General features: G+C 47.2%; 1 protein-coding gene across 2 annotated transcripts in view; it reads right to left on the minus strand.

Annotated features, from left to right (window-relative positions):
* The window catches only part of TIMELESS (timeless circadian regulator), a 166,486-nt gene that overhangs the window by 92,291 nt on the left and 50,457 nt on the right, over positions 1–23,738 (minus strand). For both annotated transcript variants that reach the window (XM_073552242.1, XM_073552241.1), the window contains 7 exons: positions 13,271–13,488; positions 8,184–8,287; positions 7,908–8,077; positions 7,518–7,637; positions 7,285–7,436; positions 7,106–7,203; positions 6,795–6,915 (listed from right to left, as the gene is read on the minus strand). In XM_073552242.1, the coding sequence (XP_073408343.1) occupies positions 6,795–6,915; positions 7,106–7,203; positions 7,285–7,436; positions 7,518–7,637; positions 7,908–8,077; positions 8,184–8,287; positions 13,271–13,488 (983 nt within the window). The remainder of the gene's footprint in view (positions 1–6,794; positions 6,916–7,105; positions 7,204–7,284; positions 7,437–7,517; positions 7,638–7,907; positions 8,078–8,183; positions 8,288–13,270; positions 13,489–23,738) is intronic.

The following is a 23,738-nucleotide window of genomic DNA, read 5'->3' on the forward strand; positions in this document are numbered from 1 at the left end:
TTCAAATTTCACACCATCAGATGGAATCCCTTGACTTGCGTGTGGAATATTGGACCCTGAACTAGCAGGTCTGGGATCTCTGGTAGTACCCATGGATCCAAGAGGGACATCATTTGCAGCAGCGAGAACCAGGGTCTTTTCGGCCAAAACAGGGCTATTAAGATCACTCTGGCTTGATCTTCCCTTATTTTCCTCACAACTGTTGGGATCAGAGCTACTGGAGGAAACGCGTAACCTAGTTTGAAAGTCCACGGAATTTGCAATGCGTCCACCACCCATGGCTTTTCTTTTGGGTTTAACGAACAAAACCGCTCTACCTGTCTGTTGCTTTTGTATTCAAAGAGGTCTACTACCGGTTCTCCCCAAAGTTGTACTATCTTCTGAAACACTAACTGATTTAGGGTCCATTCTCCTTGCCTTAGTATATTGCGGCTCAGGAAGTCGGCTTCTACGTTTTCTACCCCTCATATGTAGTGCCATCAGGGAGAGTAGACGTCGCTCTGCTCTGTGAAAAATCTCGTTGGTTGCGTTCATTAAAGAGTGTGACATTGTTCCCCCCTGGTGATTGATATACACCACTGTCACTTTGTTGTCTGACATGATCCGGACATTGCGGCCTTTTAGACGGGGAATAAAGTTTTTTAAGGCTTTGTTTACTGCCCGTAATTCTCTTTAAGTTGGAGGATGCGTTTTGCTCTTGAGGCCCCCAGGGTCCCTGGGCCGCCTGTCCCCTTACGTGCGCCCCCCCACCCCGAGGAACTTGCGTCTGTCAGAATTATGTCGGACACTGGTCTGTGCCATAACATTCCTGACATCAGGTTTGTCCTGTCTAACCACCATCTGAGAGAGTTTTTGACCGTTAAGGAAAGCTCCAGCCTTTCTTCCAAACGCCCTCTTAGCGATCTCTGTGCTGATAGAAATTCTGCCTGAAGCTGACGGGTATGAAATTGTGCCCACCTGACCGCTGGGATACATGCTGTCAGGGTGCCTAGCAAGGACATCACGCCTCTCAGGGTCATGTGAGGTTGGTCTAGGGCCGCCAAAGTCATATTTCTCACCTTCTGAGTCCAGGATGAATCCTAGAAAAATCTGTCTCTTTAGGGGTTATAGTTTTGATTTTTTTGATGTTTACCATCCACCCAAGTTTCTGCAGGGTATTTGTTACCCTTTCTACCTGCTCTGTGCAGTGGTGTTCTGAGTTGCCCACTATTAGGAAATCGTCCAAATAGGGTATTATAATTGTGTTGTGAATTCGGAGGAAGGCTGTCATCTTCGCTACAACTTTCGTAAACACTCTCGGGGCTATGGATATGCCGAATGGGAGGGCTCTGAATTGAAAATGTCTGAGGACGCCCTGGATGTAGAGAGACACTCTTAAGTATCTTTGATAACCTGGGTGGATCGGGATGTGATAGTAGGCATCCTTTAGATCGACTACGGCCATAAAACAATTGTGGTGAAGTAGTTTTATGGCCGAAGTTACTGATTCCATTTTGAAGGTCTGATTTTCTATCCACTGATTGAGGTCTCTGAGGTTTATAATTGTTCTGAATGACTGGTCCGGTTTTTCTATCAGGAAGAGGGGTGAGTAGAAACCCGTTCTCTCCTGTCCGCTTGGGACTTCAGTCAGAACGCGTTTATATAGCAGACTTAAGATTTCTGACTCCAGGGCCAATTGTTCCTCTATCCCCTTCCTGACGGGGATTTTGAGGCCTTTTCTTATGATGTTTAAGATCCAGGCATTGGAAGAGATACCTTCCCAGGCCTGGGCGAAAAGCATCAGTCTCCCCTCTACCAAGATGTCGGCGTCATTGTGGGGATTTTTTTTTTTTGAGGATGAGGTGGCTCCTTCGAACATGAATCCAGACTCCTCCTTCTTTTTGTCCTCCTATTTTTTCCTATCCCCCGGAGGACGGCCCCTGTTGAATTTTCCTCTCCGAAAGGACGGCCTTCTTTGATCAGCTTCCAAGATGTCATCTAGATTTTTTCCAAATAAAAATTGACCATCACACGGAAGAGAGCACAACTTAGCTTTAGACTGTAGGTCTCCTGGACAACCTTTAAGCCATAATGCGCGTCTTGCGGCGTTTGATAACCCTGCTGCTCTCGCCGTCAGTCTCATGGAATCGGCGGAAGTGTCGGCTAAAAAAGCTGCTGTTCCGTGCAGAAGATACATGTCCACCAAAATTTTTTACCTCAGTTTCTCTTCCAGCTGCTGTAGCCAAATCATTAAGGAACGTGCTGTGCAGGTGCCGGCTATTGCCGGTTTTAGCCCTCCTGCCGCTACTTCCCACGTATGTCTTACGTAGGAATCCGCTTTTTTATTTAGCTGGTCTCTAAGCGCTCCTTAGTCTTCCAGGGGCAGGGCCAATTTTTTAGACGACCTGGACACTGCTGCGTCAATCTTGGGGACTTTATGTTAAAAGGGGTATCTCCTTTTAGAGGAGGAGGGAAGTGCTTCTGATCTTTCAGGCTTCTTCCATTCTCTTTCAATGAGAGCCTGGACTTTCTCATTGAATGGAAAGGTGCGTTTCTTTCCTGTAGACCCCCGAACATGACGTCTTCCAGAGACTTAGCCGTTTTTTCCTCCTGTAGGCCCCATGGTTACCCTAATGGCTTTGAGGAGAGCATCCGTATCCTCTACCGGAAAACACGGCTTGCCACCCGTGACACTATCCAAGGAGGACAGGTCTTTGGCCTGAGATACAGCCGAGGAGGAGTCTGAGGAAGAACTAGGGGAGTCTTTTCTACTCTTTTTCTTTAACAACACTTTAAGTGAGCCTTCCACCTCAGACCTGATGACCGATCTGAGGTTAGTTGCAAAACTCAGCGCCTCCTCTGCCATGGTTCGCTGGATACAGCTAGCGCAAAGGTCCTTCTGCCAATCTCTCGCTAGGGGGCTTCTACATATGGCACAATCCCTATTGTTTCTCTTGCTCCCTGCTTTTTTTGGCCTTTTCCTAAGGAAATTAACACACAAGAAGGACCCTATTAACATACTAACATTCATGGAGATCACTCACCAGCCATAAAGTCGGGTACCGGACTCGAAGGCTGTGGTGGAGCACGTGACCTGTGCTCTCTGGACATCAAGGAGTCACCCGACCCGTGGTTCGGGCAACTGCTGCTTTTGCCGCTTGAACGGCTGCCATGCTTGTGAGCGGAGGTTTGTGATGGGGGCAGAGATGGTGGAGATGGTGATCATTCCTGCTCTGACCCCATGGTTTACCTGGCCGCATTGACGTCCTTCCTCCTTTAAATAGGTCCGACCCAGAGAGCGTTTCCCCTCTTTTTTCCTTTTTCCCCTCCCCCCTGCGACTGCCAGCCGAGTGCTATTCTTCTTCATGCGGCCGGCGTCGCACCAGGTGTCAACTTGCCGTCACCTCTGTGACGTCAGTAGGCGTGCTCCCAGGATGCCCTGCGTCGCTGACGTCAGTGGCCGGAAACCACCCCCGGCTCTCCCCGCCATGTCGTGAGGGAGAAGGTTCGGGGCGAGGGGAGGGAGGCACAGAGGAGTGCCCCGGATCACAGAGACCCCCTAGCCGCACCCGCACGAACCCGGAGCTTGCAGAAGAACCCCAGGGACTGCGCTTCCAGGAGACCGACGGCCGGCGCTGCAGGTAAGCCGACCTGCTCTTCCCACGCCGGGACGGCCTTGGGCACTTCATTCATGACAGGCACCGCCGCTGTCAGTCTAGGATTCCATTCCTAGGACAGGAACCCAACTGAAGCGGGGGAGAGGTGCCGCCCCTTATATTTCAGTAGGTTTCTGTCCTGGCGGGGCGGATCCCTCTCTCTCAGGTGTGCTGTCATGTGTGAAGGGAAAAACGTTGCGTCTCTGCCTTTGATGTGAAGTCCCCTAAGGGGACTGACCAATACAGTTAAAGTTTTTTTTTTTTTAAAAGTTTAAATAATATGAAAGAAAATAAAAAATACAAAGTTCAAATCAATCCCTTTTTGCCCCCATTAAAAATAAAAATTGCACATATTTGGAATAAATGCGTTTGTTCAAGTCTGATCTATCAAAATATAAAATAAATTAATCCGATCAGTCAACTGCGTAATAAAAAAAGAGATAATTACTTTTTTTCAGCTGCCGCAACATTGCATAACATCGTATCTACCCCAAGATGGTATCAGTAAAAACAAGCCCTCCCACAGCCCCATATCCTTAAAATTAAAACTTTTCAGAAAATAGCGACAGAAGCAAAAAAAATTTTTTTTTACGAAATTCCTTCACCACTGAAAGGGGTATTCCCATGTTCAAGATCCAATCCCAATACATCATAGTTATAATACTAGTAATAATATTAGCAAATACCTCCAATTAGGAATGTAGTATAATTCTGATTCACTATGTCACTTACCCTATGGGCAGGGCATTGCAGTAACTTAGGTAAGGTATCCATGGATACAACCATTCACAGTGACAGTTAGTTGTTGGTGGTTGTAAACACGTACTACATAATGGGATAGGATCTTGGAGATGGGAATAAATAAACTATACATAGAAAATAAATTTTGGCGAGTCACAAAAATAGATAAACTCCTCAAATTTATTTCTAAATTTGTTTTTAAAAGATCATATAGGTTGGTAACCAACCGTTGATCAATGAACACACGTGTTTATTGATCAATGGTTGGTTACCTTTTGTTTTTGTACCATGTACCGTATCATAAGGAATCTGTATCTCAGTGAATAAGGGCTTTTGCCAGAAACGCGTTGAGATGTATCCCCAACCTATATGATCTTTTTAAAAAAAATTTTGAAATAAATTTGAGGATTTTATCTATTTTTTGGATCGCCAAAATTTATTTTCTATGATAAGCCGCAAGTCACGACTATTGGCTGGAGACCCACTACATTGCAAGACGAACTGAATCATAATATAGGACACGGTGAGGCTATCTTTTTGTTTGTTTTAAAAAAAAACTATACATGTTTGGCATCTGTGTACTTGTACTGACCTGGATATTGCCAGGTCAGTTTAACCATAAAGTAAACGTGGGAAATAAAAACTTTAAAAAAAAAAAAAAAAATGTGGAATTGAATTTTTTTTTTTCGTATTTTTAATACACTTGGATTTTTTCCTGTTGTCCAGTATGACTATGAGGATGGAAATATAAAAAAAAAAAAAAAAAAAAAGTTGCGGCTCTTGGAAGAATAAAAAAAAAAAAAAAAAATGTAAAAAAAAAACACGGAAATTCGCCCAAGGATGAAGGAGTTAATTACACCATATGCAGCTCAAAGTTTTTTTAAAATATAAAGCCAGGAGAAATATTTTTCTTGCTGTACATACCATACATATATACTTGTGTATAAGCCGAGATTTTCGGACCATTTTTTGGGGCTAAAGTCCCCCTCTCTCAGCTTGTACGCGAGTCATATACCAGGGTGTCGGAGGGGGAGGGGGGGCAGGGGTGTCAGGTCATACTTACCCCCTCCTGGCGCAGTCTCTGCAGCCCCCCTGCTTCTCCCGGTCTCAGGCTCCTTCCTTCAGGGGTCACATGGTTCAGCTCATTAAAGTCATGAATATGACTTTAATGAGAAGTACCACGTGAGTGCTGAAGGAAGGAGCCCGAGACCGGGAGAAGCGGGGCTACAAAGACCACACCAGGAGGGGTAAGTATAAGTTCTATTTACCTGTCCCGGGTCCATCGCTGCGCGCTGCTCTGTCCTCTCCGCGTCCTGTCTGTGATGTTCAGGTCAGAGGGCGCGGTGACGTAGTTAGTGCGCACCGCGCTCTCTGCCTGAACGTCACTGACAGGACGCGGAGGAGAGGACAGAGCAACGCGCACCCATGGAGCGGGGATCGGTAAATATCGCCAGTGCCGGGGTCCTGAGCCAGCGGTGACATCAGAACCTGTCAGGGCCTGCTCAGGACACCGGCACCGGGCCCCCAGCGACGAGAAGTGAGTATTTTTTTTTTTTATTTGCAGCGGCAGCAGCAGCAATATATGGGGGCATAACTATGGAGCAGCGTATGGGGCGCAATCTACGGCGCAGCATATGGGGGCATAATCTATGGAGCAGCATATGGGGGCATAATCTATGGAGCAGCATATGGGGGCATAATCTATGGAGCAGCATATGGGGGCATAATCTATGGAGCAGCATATGGGGGCATAATCTATGGAGCAGCATATGGGGGCGTAATCTATGGAGCAGCATATGGGGGCGTAATCTATGGAGCAGCATATGGGGGCGTAATCTATGGAGCAGCATATGGGGGCATAATCTATGGAGCATCCTATGGGCCATAATCTATGGAGCATCCTATGGGCCATAATCTATGGAGCATTTTATGGGGGCATAATCTATGGAGCATTTTATGGGAGCATAATCTATGGAATATCTTATGGGGCCATAACCTTTATGGGGCAGCATATGTTGCATTATTAACCTTTGTGCAGCATTATATGGGGTATATTTTGTATGGAGCATCTTATGGGGCCATTATTAACCTTTGTGCAGCATTATCTGGGGTGTATTTTGTATGGAGCAAATTATTGAGCCACCATGGACTGTATGGAGCATTGTATGGGGCTCCTGTTTCAATATGGATATTCAAAAACATTTAACCTACTGATGTCTCAATTAATTTTACTTTTATTGGTAACTTTTATTTTTTAAATTTACCAGTAGCTGCTGCATTTTCCACCCTAAGCTTATACGCGAGTCAATAATTTTTCCCAGTTTTTTTGTGGCAAATTTTGGGGGGGGGTCGGCTTATACACGTGTATATACGGTGCATGATATACCAACGATGTCTTATATTTAAAGCACAAATTACCGTTTCATGTAGTCTAAAAAGGTAAATTCCCTTTCAGACACTTGTACGGAAGTAAGCTCCTCCTCTTCTACTTCTTCAGCTTCATCTTCTTCATCCAGATCTGCTTCTATTTGAGTAGATCCTATAGTTTTAATGAAAATAACTGTAATCTACTTCAATTTTTTGTTTCATGGATATAATATTTAGCTCAGTTAAGGGGGAAAAAAAAAAACTGTTTCCACATAATTTTAGAATCTTGAGATAGATAAAAAATACTGTAAGAACCTAGTATTTAGGTGAGTGAACCCAGTTAGCCACATATTATTACTTACTTGGAAGATCAGCAAAAAGAATCTGCTTAAGAAGTTCAAGCTCTTCTTCAGGGCCAGACTCTGGAGATCCAAACACATCGCCCTCTGGCCATACTTCTCTGGAGAAAAGTTACAAATAATTAAAATTCCTTGTAAACTAAAGTTCTTAGGCGGTGAAATGAACATCATATAAATTGTACCTTGCCGAACGAAGCAGAACAAGAGACTCTCCAGCCTGACCATTTTGAAGACCATTCTGTATTCGCACTAATGCTTCAGTTCTTTGCTCCTCAACAGGTATCTCAGATGCAGCATCAAAAGGCACCATTTCATCTGGCAGACCTTCTGAGTCCTAGGTGAGTTATAGTGTCATATGAAGATAGGAATCCATAGCCAAACCTTGAAGTAGCTATTGAACAATGGCAGACATTACCGTAGCACAGTTTTTTAGCTTCTCTGAAAGAGATTGCCAGATTTCCTCCAATTCTTCAGAACTTTTAGGCTGTTCCTCACGTCGACTTGGTTTCTTCTTTTTCTTTTTCACCTTACGGCTCTTTTTGTGAAAAAACACTATTAGGATAGATTTTTTTTTCCTTAAAAGTCATAGTCATATAGTCTATTGCATCCAATTATCAACATTTCAGCAATGTGGCAGACTGTCAGCTAATGATACCAATAGATGGCTATGGATTTCCTCAATATGCCACTACACTCTATTGACTTTAGAAAGGAATGCATTTGGTTCTAGGAAGCACATAAACATTTTGTAAGACTTTTAGAAGAAAAATGAACAATCACATTAATCATAAAAAAAACAGCTCACCTGCACCATAACCGTGCTCTTTCCTTTACAAAACTTTTCCAGCATTTTGAGGAACAAATGAGTTGTTTCCACCAGATCTTTTAAAAATGACCGAGGCTGTTTGGTCTCATCAAACTTACGAAACAGTGCCAGAAACAGCTCTCGATATTCCATCATGTAAAATATGTTATCTGGAAAAAAAAAACACATCACAATTATTTACATAGCAGGACATACAATGCTAGGTGTCTGTAATAAATACACAAATGTCATTGGTTAAAAGCACAGATGACTAACTTTTGATGACTTTGCTACTTTCTCGCACAGATCCATCCTTTGAATGATCCATTTCATTAATAGTCATGAGAAGTTCCTGATAGGCCTTTAGTGCAAGGTGCATTCTGTAATTAGAATATGGAGAACATAGCCAGTTTTATAAGCAAGTAAGCTAGCAAAATTGATACGCTGCCTTTTACCCTGCCTGAGGAGGTGGTGATGGCGAACTCAGTCGAAGGGTTCAAGAGCGGCCTGGATGTCTTCCTGGAGCGTAACATTATTGTATCTTACAGTTACTGTTAGGTTCTTTAGAAGGACGTAGATCTGGGGATTTATTCTGACAGAATTTTATAGGCTGAACTGGATGGACTAATGTCTTTTTTCGGCCTTACTATGTTACTATGTTTACACAGCCAAATGATTGCAGGGATATTAACAATCTCTCACTATAACCCCTTAACGACCGCCGATACACGTTTTAACGGTGGCAATTAAGGGTACTTATTCCTCTGCGCTGCTATTTAACGGCGCGGAGATATAAGGTTATAGCGCCCTCTAGGGTCGGAATTTCTCCAGGGTCTTGGCTACCGGGGGTAGCCGAGACCCAGGAGAACATGATCTGGTTTTTTATCCTAGTGTTGCGATCACCGTTATTCATGGAAGAACGTTGACTGCAGAAAAAAAAAAAAAGATTTCCCATTTATTTCTCTCTCCTCTAATGTGATTTAGCACATCAGAGGAGAGAGAAATGGGGTCCCCCAGGCCCCCCGAGCTGTTTCCCCGGCGTTTTCTGGGGGAAAAATGGCAGGCACATGCGCAGTGCGCCCGCCGAGATCTGCCTAGCTAGGGTAAGGGTCATGGTTGGGGTTACCGCTATGGTTAGGGTTGAGCTAGGGTTAGGGTTGGGGCTAGGGTTGGAGTTAGAATTGGGGGTTTCCACTGTTTAAGTACATCAGGGGGTCTCTAAACGCGACAATTTTGGGTTCAAAAAGTCAAACTGTGCTCCCTCATTTCTGAGCCCTGCCATGCATCCAAACAGTGGCTTTTCCCCACATAAGGGGTATTGTCGTACTCAGGAGAAATTGCACAACAAATTTTGTGGTCCATTTTCTCCGATACTCTTGTGAAAATAAAAAAAGTTTGGTTCCAATATAAATTTTTTGTGAAGTAAAATGCTCATGTTATCCTTCTAAATTGCTTTAGTTCTCGTAAAGGATCAATCCATTTCTTGAATGTGGTTTTGAGCACCTTGAGGGGTGCAGTTTTTAGAATGGTGTCACTGTTGTGTATCTTCTGTCATATTGACCCCCCAAACTAACTTCAAATGTGAGGTGGTCCCTAAAAAAAAAAAAAAAATGGTATTGTAAATTTTGTTGGAAAAATGAGAAATCGCTGGGCAACTTTTAACATTTATAACGCCCTAACCAAAAAAAATTATGTTTCCAAAATTGTGCTGATGTACAGTAGATAAGTGGGAAATATTATTTAATCCGAATCACAAGCTGGACTGAAAAATAGAGATGATTAATAAAAAACAGCAAAACCTAAAGGTCGATACAGGGCTGAGCGCAGCCCTTGTCCACCTCCTGCTGACACTAAGCTAAAACTGAATAGTTTTCTGCCAGTTGTTGGGTATATACTGCTGGGGAGGAGCTAACCCTTTTTTTTTTTTGCATAGTGTCAACCTCCTAGTGGCAGCAGCATACACCCATGGTTTCCTGTGTCCCCAAAATGAAGCGAGAGAGAAATGTTATTTATTAACTATTTTGTGCGCTACGACTCTCTGATTTAAGGGCACAAAAATTAAAAACTTGGAAAATTGCTAAAGTTTCAAAATTTGTCAAATTTCCATTTTTGTCAGAAATAAAAGCAAGTCATATCGAAGAAATTTTACCACTAACATGTAGTACAATATATCTTGAAATACATTCTAAAAAAAAAGTGGAATCAGTTGAAGAGTTCTAGAGCTATAGCCTCAGAGTGACTGGTCAGAATTGTAAAAATTGGCTTGGTCATTAAGTACCAAATTGACTTTGTCACTAAGGGGTTAGTACTAATAAGAATGTTTTTGTTGTGAGCAGCGTAGCAAAGCCAGGTAGGACAGGGTTAAATCCCAGCTCTGCAGGGTTTGATTACATGTACCTGCTTAGTTTTATTTTGAGCAAGGTAATAGGTTCTGACTCGCATTGTCCTGGGGAACACAGCTGTGTGTGTATTCTTCTGTGAGCTGCAGAGGACCGTTTTTTTGCTGACTAAACCGAGCCAGGGGAAGTACCAGGTTAGCCGCATGGGTGAAGGACTGTGGTCTCTGTCTGGGAACAGGTGAAAAGACCTCTTACTCACATGCGTGCTCAACCATTCAGATAAATGTCCAGCTGTCTCTCAAGTCTTGTCAGAGAGAAGAGTGCCAAGGGGTCTTTTCACATCTCCTCCCAACCACACATGCGGAAATACTGGCACTTCCCCTGGCTCAGTTTAGTCCACAACAGAAGGTCCTCTGCAGCTCCCAGAAGAATACACACACTGCTCAGTTCCCCAGCACATTGCACACCAAGAGAACCTATTTCCTGGTTCAAATCAGAACTAAAGCCCCCGTCACACACAGCGAGATCGCTGCTGAGTCACAAGTTTAGTGACGCAACAGCGATCTCACCAGCGATATTGCTGTGTGTGACATGTATCAGCGACCAGACCCCCCGCCGGGTATAGCTGATCGTGCTCGAAAGCCCTGGACATTTTTTTGATCGTTGGTCTCCCGCTGGCCAGCACGCATCACTGCGTGTGGCAGGCGGGAGACCATCGATCAGTGAGTAACTAAGCGTGCACGTCACTTACCGTATATACTCGAGTATAAGCCGACCCCCCTAATTTTGCCACAAAAAACTGGGAAAACTTATTGACTCGAGTATAAGCCTAGGGTGGAAAGTGCAGCAGCTACTGGTAAGATGCTCCCTCGAATAATATGCCCCATATGCTCCTTCATAAAGGTTATGGCCCCATAAAATGCTCCATAGATTATGCCCCCATAAGATGCTCCATAGATTATGCCCCCATATGCTGCTCCCATATGCTGCTCCATTTATTATGCCCCATATGCTGCCCTCATAAGATGCTCCATACATTATATCCCCATATGCTGCTCCATATATCATGCCCCCATATGCTGCTCCATAGATTATGCCCCCATATGCTGCTCCATAGATTATGCCCCCATATGCTGCTCCATAGATTATGCCCCCATATGCTGCTCCATAGATTATGCTCCCATATGCTGCTCCATAGATTATGCCCCATATGCTGCTCCATAGATTATGCCCCCATATGCTGCTCCATAGATTATGCCCCCATATGCTGCTCCATAGATTATGCCCCCATATGCTGCCCCATAAGATGCTCCATAAATTATGCCCCCATATGCTGCTCCATATATTATGCCCCCATATGCTGCTCCATAGATTATGCCCCCATATGCTGCTCCATAGATTATGCCCCCATATGATGCTCCCATAAGATGCTCCATATATCATGCCCCCATATGCTCCCCCATATATTATGCCCCCATAAGATGCTCCATATATCATACCCCCATAAGATGCTCCATACATTATGCCCCCATATGCTGCTCCATAGATTATGCCCCCAAAAGGCTGCTCCATGGATTGTGCCCCCATATGATGCTCCATAGATTATGCCCCCATGTGCTGCTCCATAGATTATGCCCCCATATGATGCTCCCATAAGATGCTCCATATATCATACCCCCATAAGATGCTCCATACATTATGCCCCCATATGCTGCCGCTGCAAATAAAAAAAAAATCACATACTCACCTCTCCGTCGTCAGGTGCCAGTGTCGCTGCTGCCTCAGGACCCGGCTCCTGAGACATTCACCTGTCCTGCGTCCATCGCTGCTGCTCAACGCTATCTGCCACGTCATCTGTAAGTGACGTCCAGGCAGCAGAGGGCACAGGGCGTACTAACCACTTCACCGCGCCCTCTGCTGTCTGAATGTCACTGACAGAGGACACATCAGACAGCAGAAAGCAGCGATGGAGCGGGGACAGGTGAATATAGCCAATACTTAACCCGTCCTGGCGCGGTCTCTGCAGCTCCGTTCTCCCACTGTCTTCCTTCTTGCCTTCAGCGGTCACGTGGTTCCACTCATTAAACTCATGAATATGGGCATATTCATGAGTTTAATGAGCGGTACCATGTCACCGCTGAAGGAAGGGAGATCGTGGGACAAGCAGGGGGGCTGCAGAGACCGCGCCAGGAGGGGCAAGTATGACCTGACACCCCTGCTCGCCCTCCCCATCCGACTCCCTGGCGTATATGACTTGAATATAAGCCGAGAAGGGGATTTTCAGCCCAAAAAAATGGGCTGAAAATTTCGGCTTATATTCGAGTATATACGGTAGTTACCCGCTGTGTACCTTAGATACCAGCGTGCTGGTGCTGGTATCCAAGGTAAACAGCGGGTTTCTAAGTGCCGCGCGGCACTTAGAAACCCGCTGTTTACCTTGGATACCAGCTCCCAGCGCCAGCGCGCTGGTATCTAAGGTAAACAGTGGGTAACTAAGCAACGCTCCCGCTTGTTACCCGCATCCTCGCTGGTCCTGATCGCTGGCAAGATCTGCCTGTTTGGCAGCTCACCAGCGATCATGTAGCGACACACCAGCGATCCTGACAAGGTCATATTGTTGTCGGGATCGCTGGTGCGTCGCTATGTGCGACGGGGGCCTAAGCATGCTCATCTAATCAAAACCCACAAAGCTGGAATTTAACCCTGTACTATCTGGCTTTGATACAGCAGATAAACCCTTTGACCGTAGTTATATCATAAGCCTGTGCAAGTACTCCATGTATGTTATAATTACAAAACCACTAAGTAGTGAATAAATATTACAAATGAAAGGTTTCTATCCTCACACTTTCTTGGTAGCTTTAAAAAAAAAAAAAAAAAAAAAAGCGCCACACTCACAACATAGCATGGACAGACAACTGTCTGAGATGGTTTAGTGAATCCTGCTTTGAGCAGAGGGTTGGACATGATGACACAAGATGTTCCTTCCAACTCCAACATTCTATGATTCTTTAACAATCCTACCTGCGGGCCCATGAGGTTGCCTCTTTCTTGTCAGTCAGCATCATTTCATAGTAATTTGTGAGATTTTGTTCTATGAAATGGAATGTCCTTATGCTCGCAGTTTCAGACACAAATTCTGGACGAAATTTATGCACACGATTGAAGGCCATAAAAAAAGCCATAGACCATAGATAATACGTTTCATCATGCTGCTGTGCCCTCTCACGAATTAAGTGATCCTAAGGAATTATAAAATGAAGAAAAAACAAAAAAAAAGTGAAAAATGCCACACAAAAAAAATGAAGGAAGACCTTACTGTCAAGAATGTGCATGGGATCATACATGTCAAAAGCAGTTCCTTGACTTGTGAGCATCTGCACTAACTAATAATGGGGGCAGACCTCTGGAGCTTTACAAGGGTTACTCATGTACAGTATGCAAAATTCTAGTACACTTTACGCAAAAAATGTATCAGTTTAATTCAATAGAAACTTTCATGGAAACCTCCCAATCTGGCACCGAAATGGAGAGAGGAAAAAAAGTCAAGCTGGAAGCTGCTCTTTACCTGACGGACCCTCATGTTTTTAAAGAGTACCTTTCACTAGTTTGAGTATGCTAAGGTGGCCACATCATGGAATAGTACTTGCCGAGCCGAGTAAATAGTTCACCTAGGTATTACAAGAGACTTCTCTCAGAGGGAGTGTGCTTCTTTCTCCGCTTTATGAGGTTGACCAATCATAAGCAGGCATCATGTAAGAGAGAAAAGAACTTGACCTCCTCTGAATGACACAGCCCTCATCTGCCGGAATAGAGCCTGGTCAACGCCTGAGTTTGCTCCATTCTTCCATTTCCAAGGAGCGCTGTACATTTACAGTGGGTACGGAAAGTATTCAGACCCCTTTACAATTTTTCACTGTTTCATTGCAGCCATTTGGTAAATTTAAAAAAGTTCATTTTTTTCTCATTAACGTACACTCTGCAACCCCAGAAAAAAAAAAACAAATGTAGAAATGTTTGCAAATTTATTAAAAAAAGAAAAAGTGAAATATCATATGGTCATAATTATTCAGACCCTTTGCTCAGTATTGAGAAGAAGCACCCTTTTGAGCTAGTACAGCCATGAGTCTTCTTGGAATGATGCAACAAGTTTTTCACACCTGGATTTGGGGATCCTCTGCCATTCTTCCTTGCAGATGCTCTCCAGTTCCGTCAGGTTGGATGATGAACGTTGGTGGACAGCCATTTTCGGGTCTCTCCAGATATGCTCAATTGGGTTTAGGTCTGAGCGCTGGCTGGGCCAGTAAAGAATGGTCACAGAGTTGTTCTGAAGCCACTCCTTTGTTATTTATTATTTAGCTGTGTGCTAAGGGTCATTGTCTTGTTGGAAGGTGAACCTTTGGCCAAGTCTGAGGTCCAGAGCACTCTGGAAGAGGTTTTCATCCAGGATATCCCTGTACTTGGCCACATTCATGCTTCCTTTAAGTGCAACCAGTCGTCTTGTCCCTGCAGCTGAAAAACACCCCCCCATAGCATGATGCTGCCACCACGTTTCACTGTTGGGATTGTATTGGGCAGGTGATGAGCAGTGCCTGGTTTTCTCCACACATACCACCAAAAAGTTCTATCTTCGTCTCATCAGACCAGAGAATCTTACTTTTTATAGTCTAGGAGTCCTTCATGTGTTTTATAGCAAACTCTATGGGGGCTTTCATATGTCTGGTACTGAGGAGAGGCTTTAGTCGAGCCACTCTGTCATAAAGGCCAGACTGGTGGAGGGCTACAGCGATGGTTGACTTTGTGGAGCTTTCTCCCATCTCTCTACTTCATCTGTGGAGCTCAGCCACAGTGATCTTGGGGTTCTTCTTTACCTCTCTCACCAAGGTTCTCCCACTATTGGAAGGACAGCCAGGTCTAGGAAGACTTGAGGTGGTCCCAAACTTCTTCCATTTAAGGATTATGGAGGCCACTGTGCTCTTAGAAACCGTGAATACTGCAGAAGTTCTTTGGTAACCTTGGCCAGATCTGTGCCTTGCCACAATTCTGTCTCTGAGCTCCTTGGCCAGTTCCTTTGACCTCATGATTCTCATTTGGTCTGACATGCACTATGAGGTCTTATATAGACAGGTGTGTGCCTTTACAAATCAAGTCCTATCAGTTTAATTAAACACAGCTGGACTCCAATGAAGGAGTAGCACCATCTCAATGCGGATCACAAGGAAATAGACAGCATGTGACTTAATATGAGTGTCTGAGCAAAGGGTCTGAATACTTCTGACCATGTGATATTTCAGTTTTCCATTTTTAATAAATTTGCAAAAAGGAGATTTTTGTGTACTCACCGTAAAATCTCTTTCTCTTAGCCTTTAATTGGGGGACACAGAACCGTGGGTGTTATGCTGCTGTCCACTAGGAGGCGACACTATGCATAATCTGAAAAAGATTAACTTTGTCTCCTCCTCTACAGTATACACCCCTGGACGGCGTCAGCCTTCTCCAGTTTTGTGCAAAAGCATTAGGAGGAAAATACCAGAAACATAACCATGCCTGTAAGAAGGCTACTATAAACGAGCTCTAACAATATGAGAACCCAACCGTAACAACGGCCCGCAAGGGCAACAGGGTGGGAGCTGTGTCCCCCAATTAAAGGCTAAGAGAAAGAGATTTTACGGTGAGTACACAAAAATCTCCTTTATTCTGTCGCCTTATTGGGGGACACAGAACCGTGGGACGTCCCAAAGCAGTCCCTGGGCGGGAAGCAGTGGATGAATATTGTGCTGACAGTCCCCTAGACTTGGGGTACTGCCGCCCGCAGGACCCGTCTACCCAGGCTCGCATCCGCTGAGGACTGGGTATGCACTCGGTTGTGTTTTGTAAATGTGTGCAGGCTAGTCCAAGTGGCTGCCTTACACACTTGATGTGCCGAGGCTAGATGCCGAATGGCCCAAGAGGCCCCTACCGCCCGCGTAGAGTGTGCCGTGATACCGGCCGGAAGAGGAGAATTGTTGAGGCGGTAAGCCTCTTGAATGGTGGACTTGATCCACCTAGCAAGGGTGGCTTTGGAAGCCGGTAGGCCCTTGCGAACGCCTTCTGGAAGAAGGAAAAGTGAATCAGACTTCTGGAAAGGAGCAGTCCTAGACACGTAAACATGCAATGCCCTGACAAGGTCAAGTATATGCAGAGCCTTCTCCACCCTATGAACAGGGGCCGGGCAAAGGGACGGTAGTGAGATTTCCTCATTGAGGTGGAAGCTGGACACAACCTTCAGAAGGAAGGATGGGACTGTACGTAGAACCTTGTCCTGATGAAAAACCAGGAAGGGTTGTCTGCAGGAAAGAGCTGAAAGTTCAGACACCCTGCGTAGCGAGGTGATCGCCACCAGGAAAACCCCTTTCTGTGCTAGAAAGCGGAGTGAGACCTCCTTAAGGGGTTCAAAAGGAGGTGACTGTAGTGCTGTCAAGACCAGGTTGAGGTCCCACGTCTCCAACGGACGTTTGTAGGGGGGGAACCAATCGGGAAACCCCTTGGAGAAAAGTGTTCACTTGCGGCTTGCTAGCAATACGCCTCTGAAAGAGCACTGAAAGCGCTGACACTTCAGCGAGCCCAGGGATAGCCCGGCGTCCAGGCCTGACTGAAGGAAACCGAGGACCCTTGGAAGAGAATAGGGGAGTGGGATCTGCCCACGAGATTCGCACCATGTGAAGAAAACCTTCCAGGTACGATAGTAGATCCTGGCTGAAGTTGGCTTTCGAGCCCTGATCATGGTTTTAACGACTTCCGGTGAAAAACCTGCTTGGGTCAAAACCCAGGTCTCAATGGCCACGCCGTCAAATTGAGAGCTCCTGAGTTCTGGTGGAAGAACGGGCCTTGTGACAGAAGGTCGGGATGTGTGGGGAGACGCCAGGGAGCGTCTGCTGTGAGTTGCACGACGTCGGCGTACCATGTGCGCCTGGGCCAGTCTGGAGCGATCAGGATGGTGGGAACTCCCTATTGCTTGATCTTCCTCAGGACTCTGGAGATCAGGGGAAGAGGTGGAAAAATGTACAGAAGCTGGAACTGGGTCCTGTCCTGAACCAGGGCATCTGCTCCGAGCGACCGCGGATCGCGCGTCCTGGCCATGAAATTGGGAACCTTGGCATTGAGATGGGATGCCATTAGATCCACGTCCGGGGTGCCCCAACGATGACAGATCTGACAGAAAACTTCGAGATGGAGCGACCACTCCCCCGAGTCCATTCCTTGTCGGCTGAGATAGTCGGCTTCCCAGTTGTCCACACCCGGAATGTGGACCGCAGAGTACCGACCTCGCATTCTCCGCCCATTGTAGGATACGTGTTACTTCGGTCATCGCCTGGATGCTGCGGGTGCCGCCTTGATGGTTCACGTATGCCACTGCCGTGGCATTGTCCGACTGTACTCTGATATGAGAGTCTGCTAGCAAGTGATGGAAGGCTTTCAACGCCAGGAAGATGGCCCGAATTTCCAGGATGTTGATGGGCATGGTCGCTTCCATTAGTGACCACCTGCCTTGCGCTCTGTGATGCAGGTGCACCGCGCCCCAACCTATAAGGCTTGCGTCGGTGGTCAAAACCTTCCATTGACCGGAGAGAAAGGATTTTTCCCCTTGCAAGCGAGGTTGGCTCGAGCCACCAGTGCAGGGACCTCCTGGTTTTTGCTGATAACCAGAACTCCCTGTTGAGGGAGAACGGATTCCTGTCCCAGGACTTGAGGATGGCCAGTTGAAGGGGTCTGACGTGAAACTGGGCAAACGGTACCGCCTCCATTGCTGCTGCCATCCTGCCAAGTACTTTCATGGCATACCGGAGAGATCTGGGGGACTTGCGGAGGAGTGTGTGAACTCCCAGACGGAGAGCCAGTGCCTTGTCTCTGGGGAGAATCACCAGACCCTTGGAGGTGTCGAATAACATCCCCAGGAAGGTCAGAGACTGACTCGGGGTAGTCGAGGACTTCTGTAAATTGACTAACCATCCCAGGCGCCTCAGAGTGTCGATCGTGATCGAGACGTTGACCTCGCAGTCCTTGAGGGTGGGGGCCTTGATGAGAAGGTCGTCCAGGTATGGAACGACTACTATGCCTCTGGAGTGCAGAACGTCCATGGTAGCTGCCATGACCTTTGTAATTGTTCTGGGAGCAGTGGCGAGACCGAACGGGAGGGCCACAAACTGGTAATGGTCTTGGTCGATTGCGAATCTGAGGAACCTCTGATGGGCGGGAGCAATTGGTATATGCAGGTATGCGTCCTGTATGTCTATGGAGGCGAGATATTCTTTTTCCATGGACGCAATGATTGACCGGAGGGATTCCATGCGAAAGTGACGAACTCGAAGATACTTGTTGAGTTGCTTGAGGTCTAGTATGGGTCGGACGCTGCCTCCTTTCTTGGGCACCACGAACAGGTTGGAGTAGAAACCTCGGAAGCGCTCTTCTGCTGGGACCGGCACTATGACTCCTGCTTGCAGGAGGGAAGAAACCGCTTGACGGAAGGCCTGAGCTTTGAGCGGGGATTTTGGAGGGACAGAGGGAAAAAACCTGTGCGGTGGACTGGTAGTAAACTCGATTTTGTATCCTGAAGACACTATTTCCTTGACCCACTTGTCGTCTGTAATAGGCAGCCAGACCTGCTGAAAGAGTAGCTGTCATCCGCCTACAAGTGGGGTGTCTTCCGGAGGGCATGAGTCAAGATGAGGGAAAAGTCTGAGGTTTTCCTCCTTTAGATTTCGCTTGGCTTGCCTTTGACTGCCAGTTCCTGTCTGGCCTCTGTGCCGCACGTGTGTTGTCCCTGCGGGGGGGGGGGGGGAACGACTACGGTTTTGTGCTGGGCGTGAGACGGACCAGCCTGAAGAATTCCGAAAGGATCGGAAACGAGATTGATTACGTCTTTTAAACGTGCGTTTTGGTCTTAGTTGAGGGAGGGAAGTACTTTTGCCCCCGGTAGCATTGGATATCATTGTATCCAGCTTTTCACCGAAAAGACGGCCACTGAAGTACGGGAGATTTGTTAGGGACTTTTTTGAGGCCGCATCCGCTTTCCATTCTCTTAGCAAGAGAATACGCCGGATTGCGATGGCGTTTGATGCTATTGCCGCTACCCCTCTTGCAGAGTCCAACGCTGCATGGACCATGTAATCTGCCACCACTGCAATTTGCACCGCCTGGTCCGCCAGCTGAGGATTTGAGGCTTGAAGGCCCTTTTGCAAGAGATCAGCCCATGCCATGATGGCCTTGGCTGCCCAAACTGAAGCAAATGCGGGAGCCAGAGAGGCACCTGCCGCTTCAAAGATTGAACGAGCCATGCGTTCAACCTGTCTGTTGTGTCCTTGAGGGTTGAACTGTCCGGCAGCGAGAGAAGCGTTTGTGCTGCTAGTCTAGAGACTGAAGGGTCCACTTCAGGCGGATTTGTCCAATCCTTGATGTCTTTCTGTGGGAAGGGGTACTTTGCTTCCAAATACTTGCGATTGGCGAATTTTTTCTCAGGCTGCGAAAAATGCTTAGAAAGGATTTTTTTAAATTCCGGGTGATTAGGGAAGACCTTCGATGGTTTCTGAACACTTTCAAAGGAAATCTTGTGTTCTGGTGCATCCGGGGTTGGATCTGAAATGTCCAGCACCCGAAGGATGGAAGAGACGATATCCTCAACTATCGCAGTATTACTAGGGGGACAAGGGAGCAGAGCGGTCTCTGTTTCGTTATCTGAGTTGGAGTCACATATGCCCTCTGAGTCTTGCGCCTCGCTAAGGAGCTCCCTAGAACTAGAGCAGAGGTTTTCCCTGGTCTGGGATCGTTGTGGAGATCCGCATTGTCTTTCCCTATCAGTGGACGGCCTCGGTGACCTGGAGCCACTGTGTCTCTCCCTGGAGGGGGAGGACCTATTGCTATGTGAGGACGCAGATGAACGCGACCTGTGGGTCCGCTTACGCCTTGAACTGTCGGAAGCGCCCTGTACGTGAAACCGGACGTCCCTTTGCTGGGTAACGTTCATAGCCGAGACATGACCCTGCAGAGCCTGCAGTGATGTGGAGGTCAGGTTATCTATAGACTGTGTCATAGACTGCGACATCTGAGTTGCCCATTCCGGCGCAGTAGCGGTCGCAGAAGCGTTGGTAGGGACTTCTTGGGGTTCTGCTCCGGTTTTTTGGGTACAGTCCCGGCAGTGCGGGTACGTGCTGCTGCTGGGGAGAGTGACCTTGCAGGCTGTGCAGACTGCATAAAAGCAGTCTTGCCTGGTTCTTTTATTTGAGCCCGACATAGTACCTAGGCTGATTAATAGAGGCCCTACAGGGGTATCTACGCAGAGGAAAGGAGAAGGAGAGCGCTATAGGTTATAGGAATTCACAGCTGAGTACCAGAATCCAGCTGTGATCTTACCCCACCGATGCTCCCCTTAGGTCCAGCGCTGATAAGCCCCACGTCCTGTGCCCCCCGGAGACTGCTGTGCTGCCTTCCTTCAGGTGCAGCAAGATGGCCACCGGATTCTGAGGTGGAGAGGGAAGGGGGCGGAGAGCTGGAAAAGGGCACGCTGAGCTATGTAAAAGCGCGCCCTTCCTGCCTCGATCCGCCCCTTCTATGACACTGCAGTGTCATTTTCGTCATCCGGGGGGTGGGGAAATGGCGGCGGCTTCGGCTAGGCCGAAGCCGCGGTCTAAATTAGAGGCCTGATGCCCAGGAGGGCTCCAGAGCGACGCGGTAGTCCGGGAGGGGGGCGGATTTGCACCGGACCCACCCCGGAATGGGCGCCTGGCTAGCGGTGGGGGCAGCAGGGCTAGCGGTTCCTGTGTGGGGGGTCCCTGGAGCGCCATGGAGCCACTGCTGCTGCAGAGGCAGGGGCACAGAAAGCCCTGTCTCTGCTGTGCCACGTCTGCCTGCACCCTCCCCCGGCCCCAGCAGGATCCCACAGCTGGTCTGGGGTCCCTGGTGCAGAATGCTGTCTGTAGTCCGACCCTACCTGCGGCGTCTCAACCTAATGCCCCCTGCGGGGGATTAGGGAGGGTGCGTCTGTCACCGTCAGGGGGTCTTCATCCTTGTCTCAACCTCAACCCAGACCCTGAAGGGGGTTGGGGAAGGAGGGGGGGTCTCAACTTCGGACCAGTACCCGAGGGACTGGGGAAGGAGCGACATGGGGAACCGCCATCTCCACTTCAACTGGGCACCCCTAAAAAGGGGGCCAAGGAAGGAGCCATGCCGGGAGTCTCGCTGGAGACCCACTTTTCTTCATCTGTTCCGACGAAAGGAAAAAAAAAACGAATTACTTACCGGTAATACTCTTTTGTAGAGTCCACGACAGCACCCACTGAGAGAGGCGATCCGCCCCCGGAACAGGAAACCTTCAGAGAGATAAATGGGGCGGTCCCCCTCGCTCCCTCAGTTTGTATTACCGAGAACAACGGAGGAACCGCCATACATGTTTTAGTAAATTTATCTGGGCAATTCATCTATCTTACCCCTATGTAGTTTTATGTTTACTAAGTTTAATCACATATCTAACTTAAATCACAATCTCCACCACAAAGGAGACCCATGTGTGAAAAATTCTTACGGGAGGGAAGTGAGCGGGTGCTGTCGTGGACTCTACAAAAGAGTATTACCGGTAAGTAATCCGGTTTTTCCTCTTCGCCACGACAGCACCCACTGAGAGATTTCCAGAGATAATCACTTGGGCGGGCACACCGTGTTAAGGACTGATCTACCAAAAGTTAGATCCTCGGTAGAGGACAAATCTAGTCTATAGTGACTATAAAAGGTAGACGGAGAAGACCAGGTTGCAGCCTTACATATTTGTTCAATTGGGACGTTCGCCCTCTCGGCCCAGGAGGATGATATGGCTCTAGTGGAGTGCGCCTTAATCCCCAGTGGAGGGTCTTCTCCCTTTGTCAGATACGCCATTGTGATCGCATCTCTAATCCATCTGGATATCGTGCCTGATGTAACTGCAGACCCCTTCCTGCTGCCCTGGAAGGAGACAAAAAGAGACCTACTCTGCCTCCAGGGACTGGTCCTATCTAGATAGGCTAGCACGGCTCTTTTCACATCTAAGGTGTGATATTTCTCCTCGTCCTGTGTTGACGGGTTCTCATAGAATGAAGGTAGGCATATCTCTTGAGATCTATGAAATTTAGTTGCCCGTTTGGGCAGATAGGACGGGTCCGTCTTTAAAATGAGACTGTCCCGTGTTGTTAACAGGAACGGTGGGTCTACTGATAGAGCATGAAGATCACTCACTCTCCTGGCCGATACTAAGGCCACCAGCATAGCCGTTTTCAATGAGAGGCACTTTACTGATGCTGAGCTTATGGGCTCAAACGGTGCCTGAGTGAAGGCATCCAAAACTAGAGTAAGGTTCCACGCTGGTAGCCGAGGCATATGCACCGGTTCTGCTCGTTGACAAGCCGAGATAAACCGAGTCACCCATCTATTTGCTGCCACGTTATAGTTAAATAGGGCTCCTAGGGCTGACACGTGGACCTTAAGAGTGCTTACTCAGAGTCTCAGTTCTCGGCCTTTTTGTAGAAACTCTAGAATGGCCGTAATGGGTACTTCACCAGCTAGTTTTGTTGGGTGAAAAGCCAGGAACTTCCTCCACACCTTAGCATATATTTTTGTCGTGGACTCCTTCCTGCTTTGTAGCAGGGTATTGATTAGGTTCTTTGAGAAACCCTTCTGCCTCAGTAGCTCCCTTTCAAATTCCAGGCCGCTAGGTGCAGGGCTTTGGCCTGTGGATGGTAGCAGGGTCCATGCGAGAGAAGATTCTGGTGCAGCGGCAGGATCCACGGGTCGGTTACCGACATGGCTCTCAGCCATGAAAACCACGGTCTTTTTGGCCAAAACGGGGCTATCAAGATGTCCCTCGCCCTCTCCTGTCTTATTTTCCCTCGATATATGGGGAGATGGTAGTAGGCGTCCTTTAGGTCCAAGACTGCCATATAACACCTGGGAAACAAAAGCTTTATTGCAGACTTAATCGACTCCATCTTAAACGATCTTAGTCTTAGGAAGGTATTAAGTTTCTTTAAATTTATTATAGTCCTGTAAGAGCCATCTGGTTTTGGGACTAAAAATAAAGGAGAATAAAAGCCCATCCCTATTTCGTCGTCTGGGACCTCTACTAGGACCTGTTTAGTTAGCAGTACTGCAATCTCCATCTCCAGTGCTTCCTGCTGTGATCGGGATTTCATAGAAGTCAATAGGAAGGAGTTCGGTGGATACCGAACAAATTCTAATTTTAGGCCTGATGACACAATATTTAAGGCCCACGGGTTTGATGTCACCTTCGTCCATTGGCGGCTGAATCCTAATAGCCTGCCACCTACCGGTGTAACGGTTTTATCGGGATCTGTCTCCCCTGAAGGGACGTTTCCCGAATAGGTTGCCTCTTTGCTTGGGGTCCTTATTTCCCCAGCGGTCCTGGGGTCTAAAGTCCTTCTTTTTACCGAACGGCGGCTTCCTGTAGGCCCTCCTGTTGAACGGAACATATGGG

Source organism: Dendrobates tinctorius, unplaced genomic scaffold, assembly GCF_039654945.1.
Source record: "Dendrobates tinctorius isolate UK_male_01 unplaced genomic scaffold, ASM3965494v1 ptg000187l, whole genome shotgun sequence".
In the NCBI taxonomy this organism is placed as follows: domain Eukaryota; kingdom Metazoa; phylum Chordata; class Amphibia; order Anura; family Dendrobatidae; genus Dendrobates; species Dendrobates tinctorius.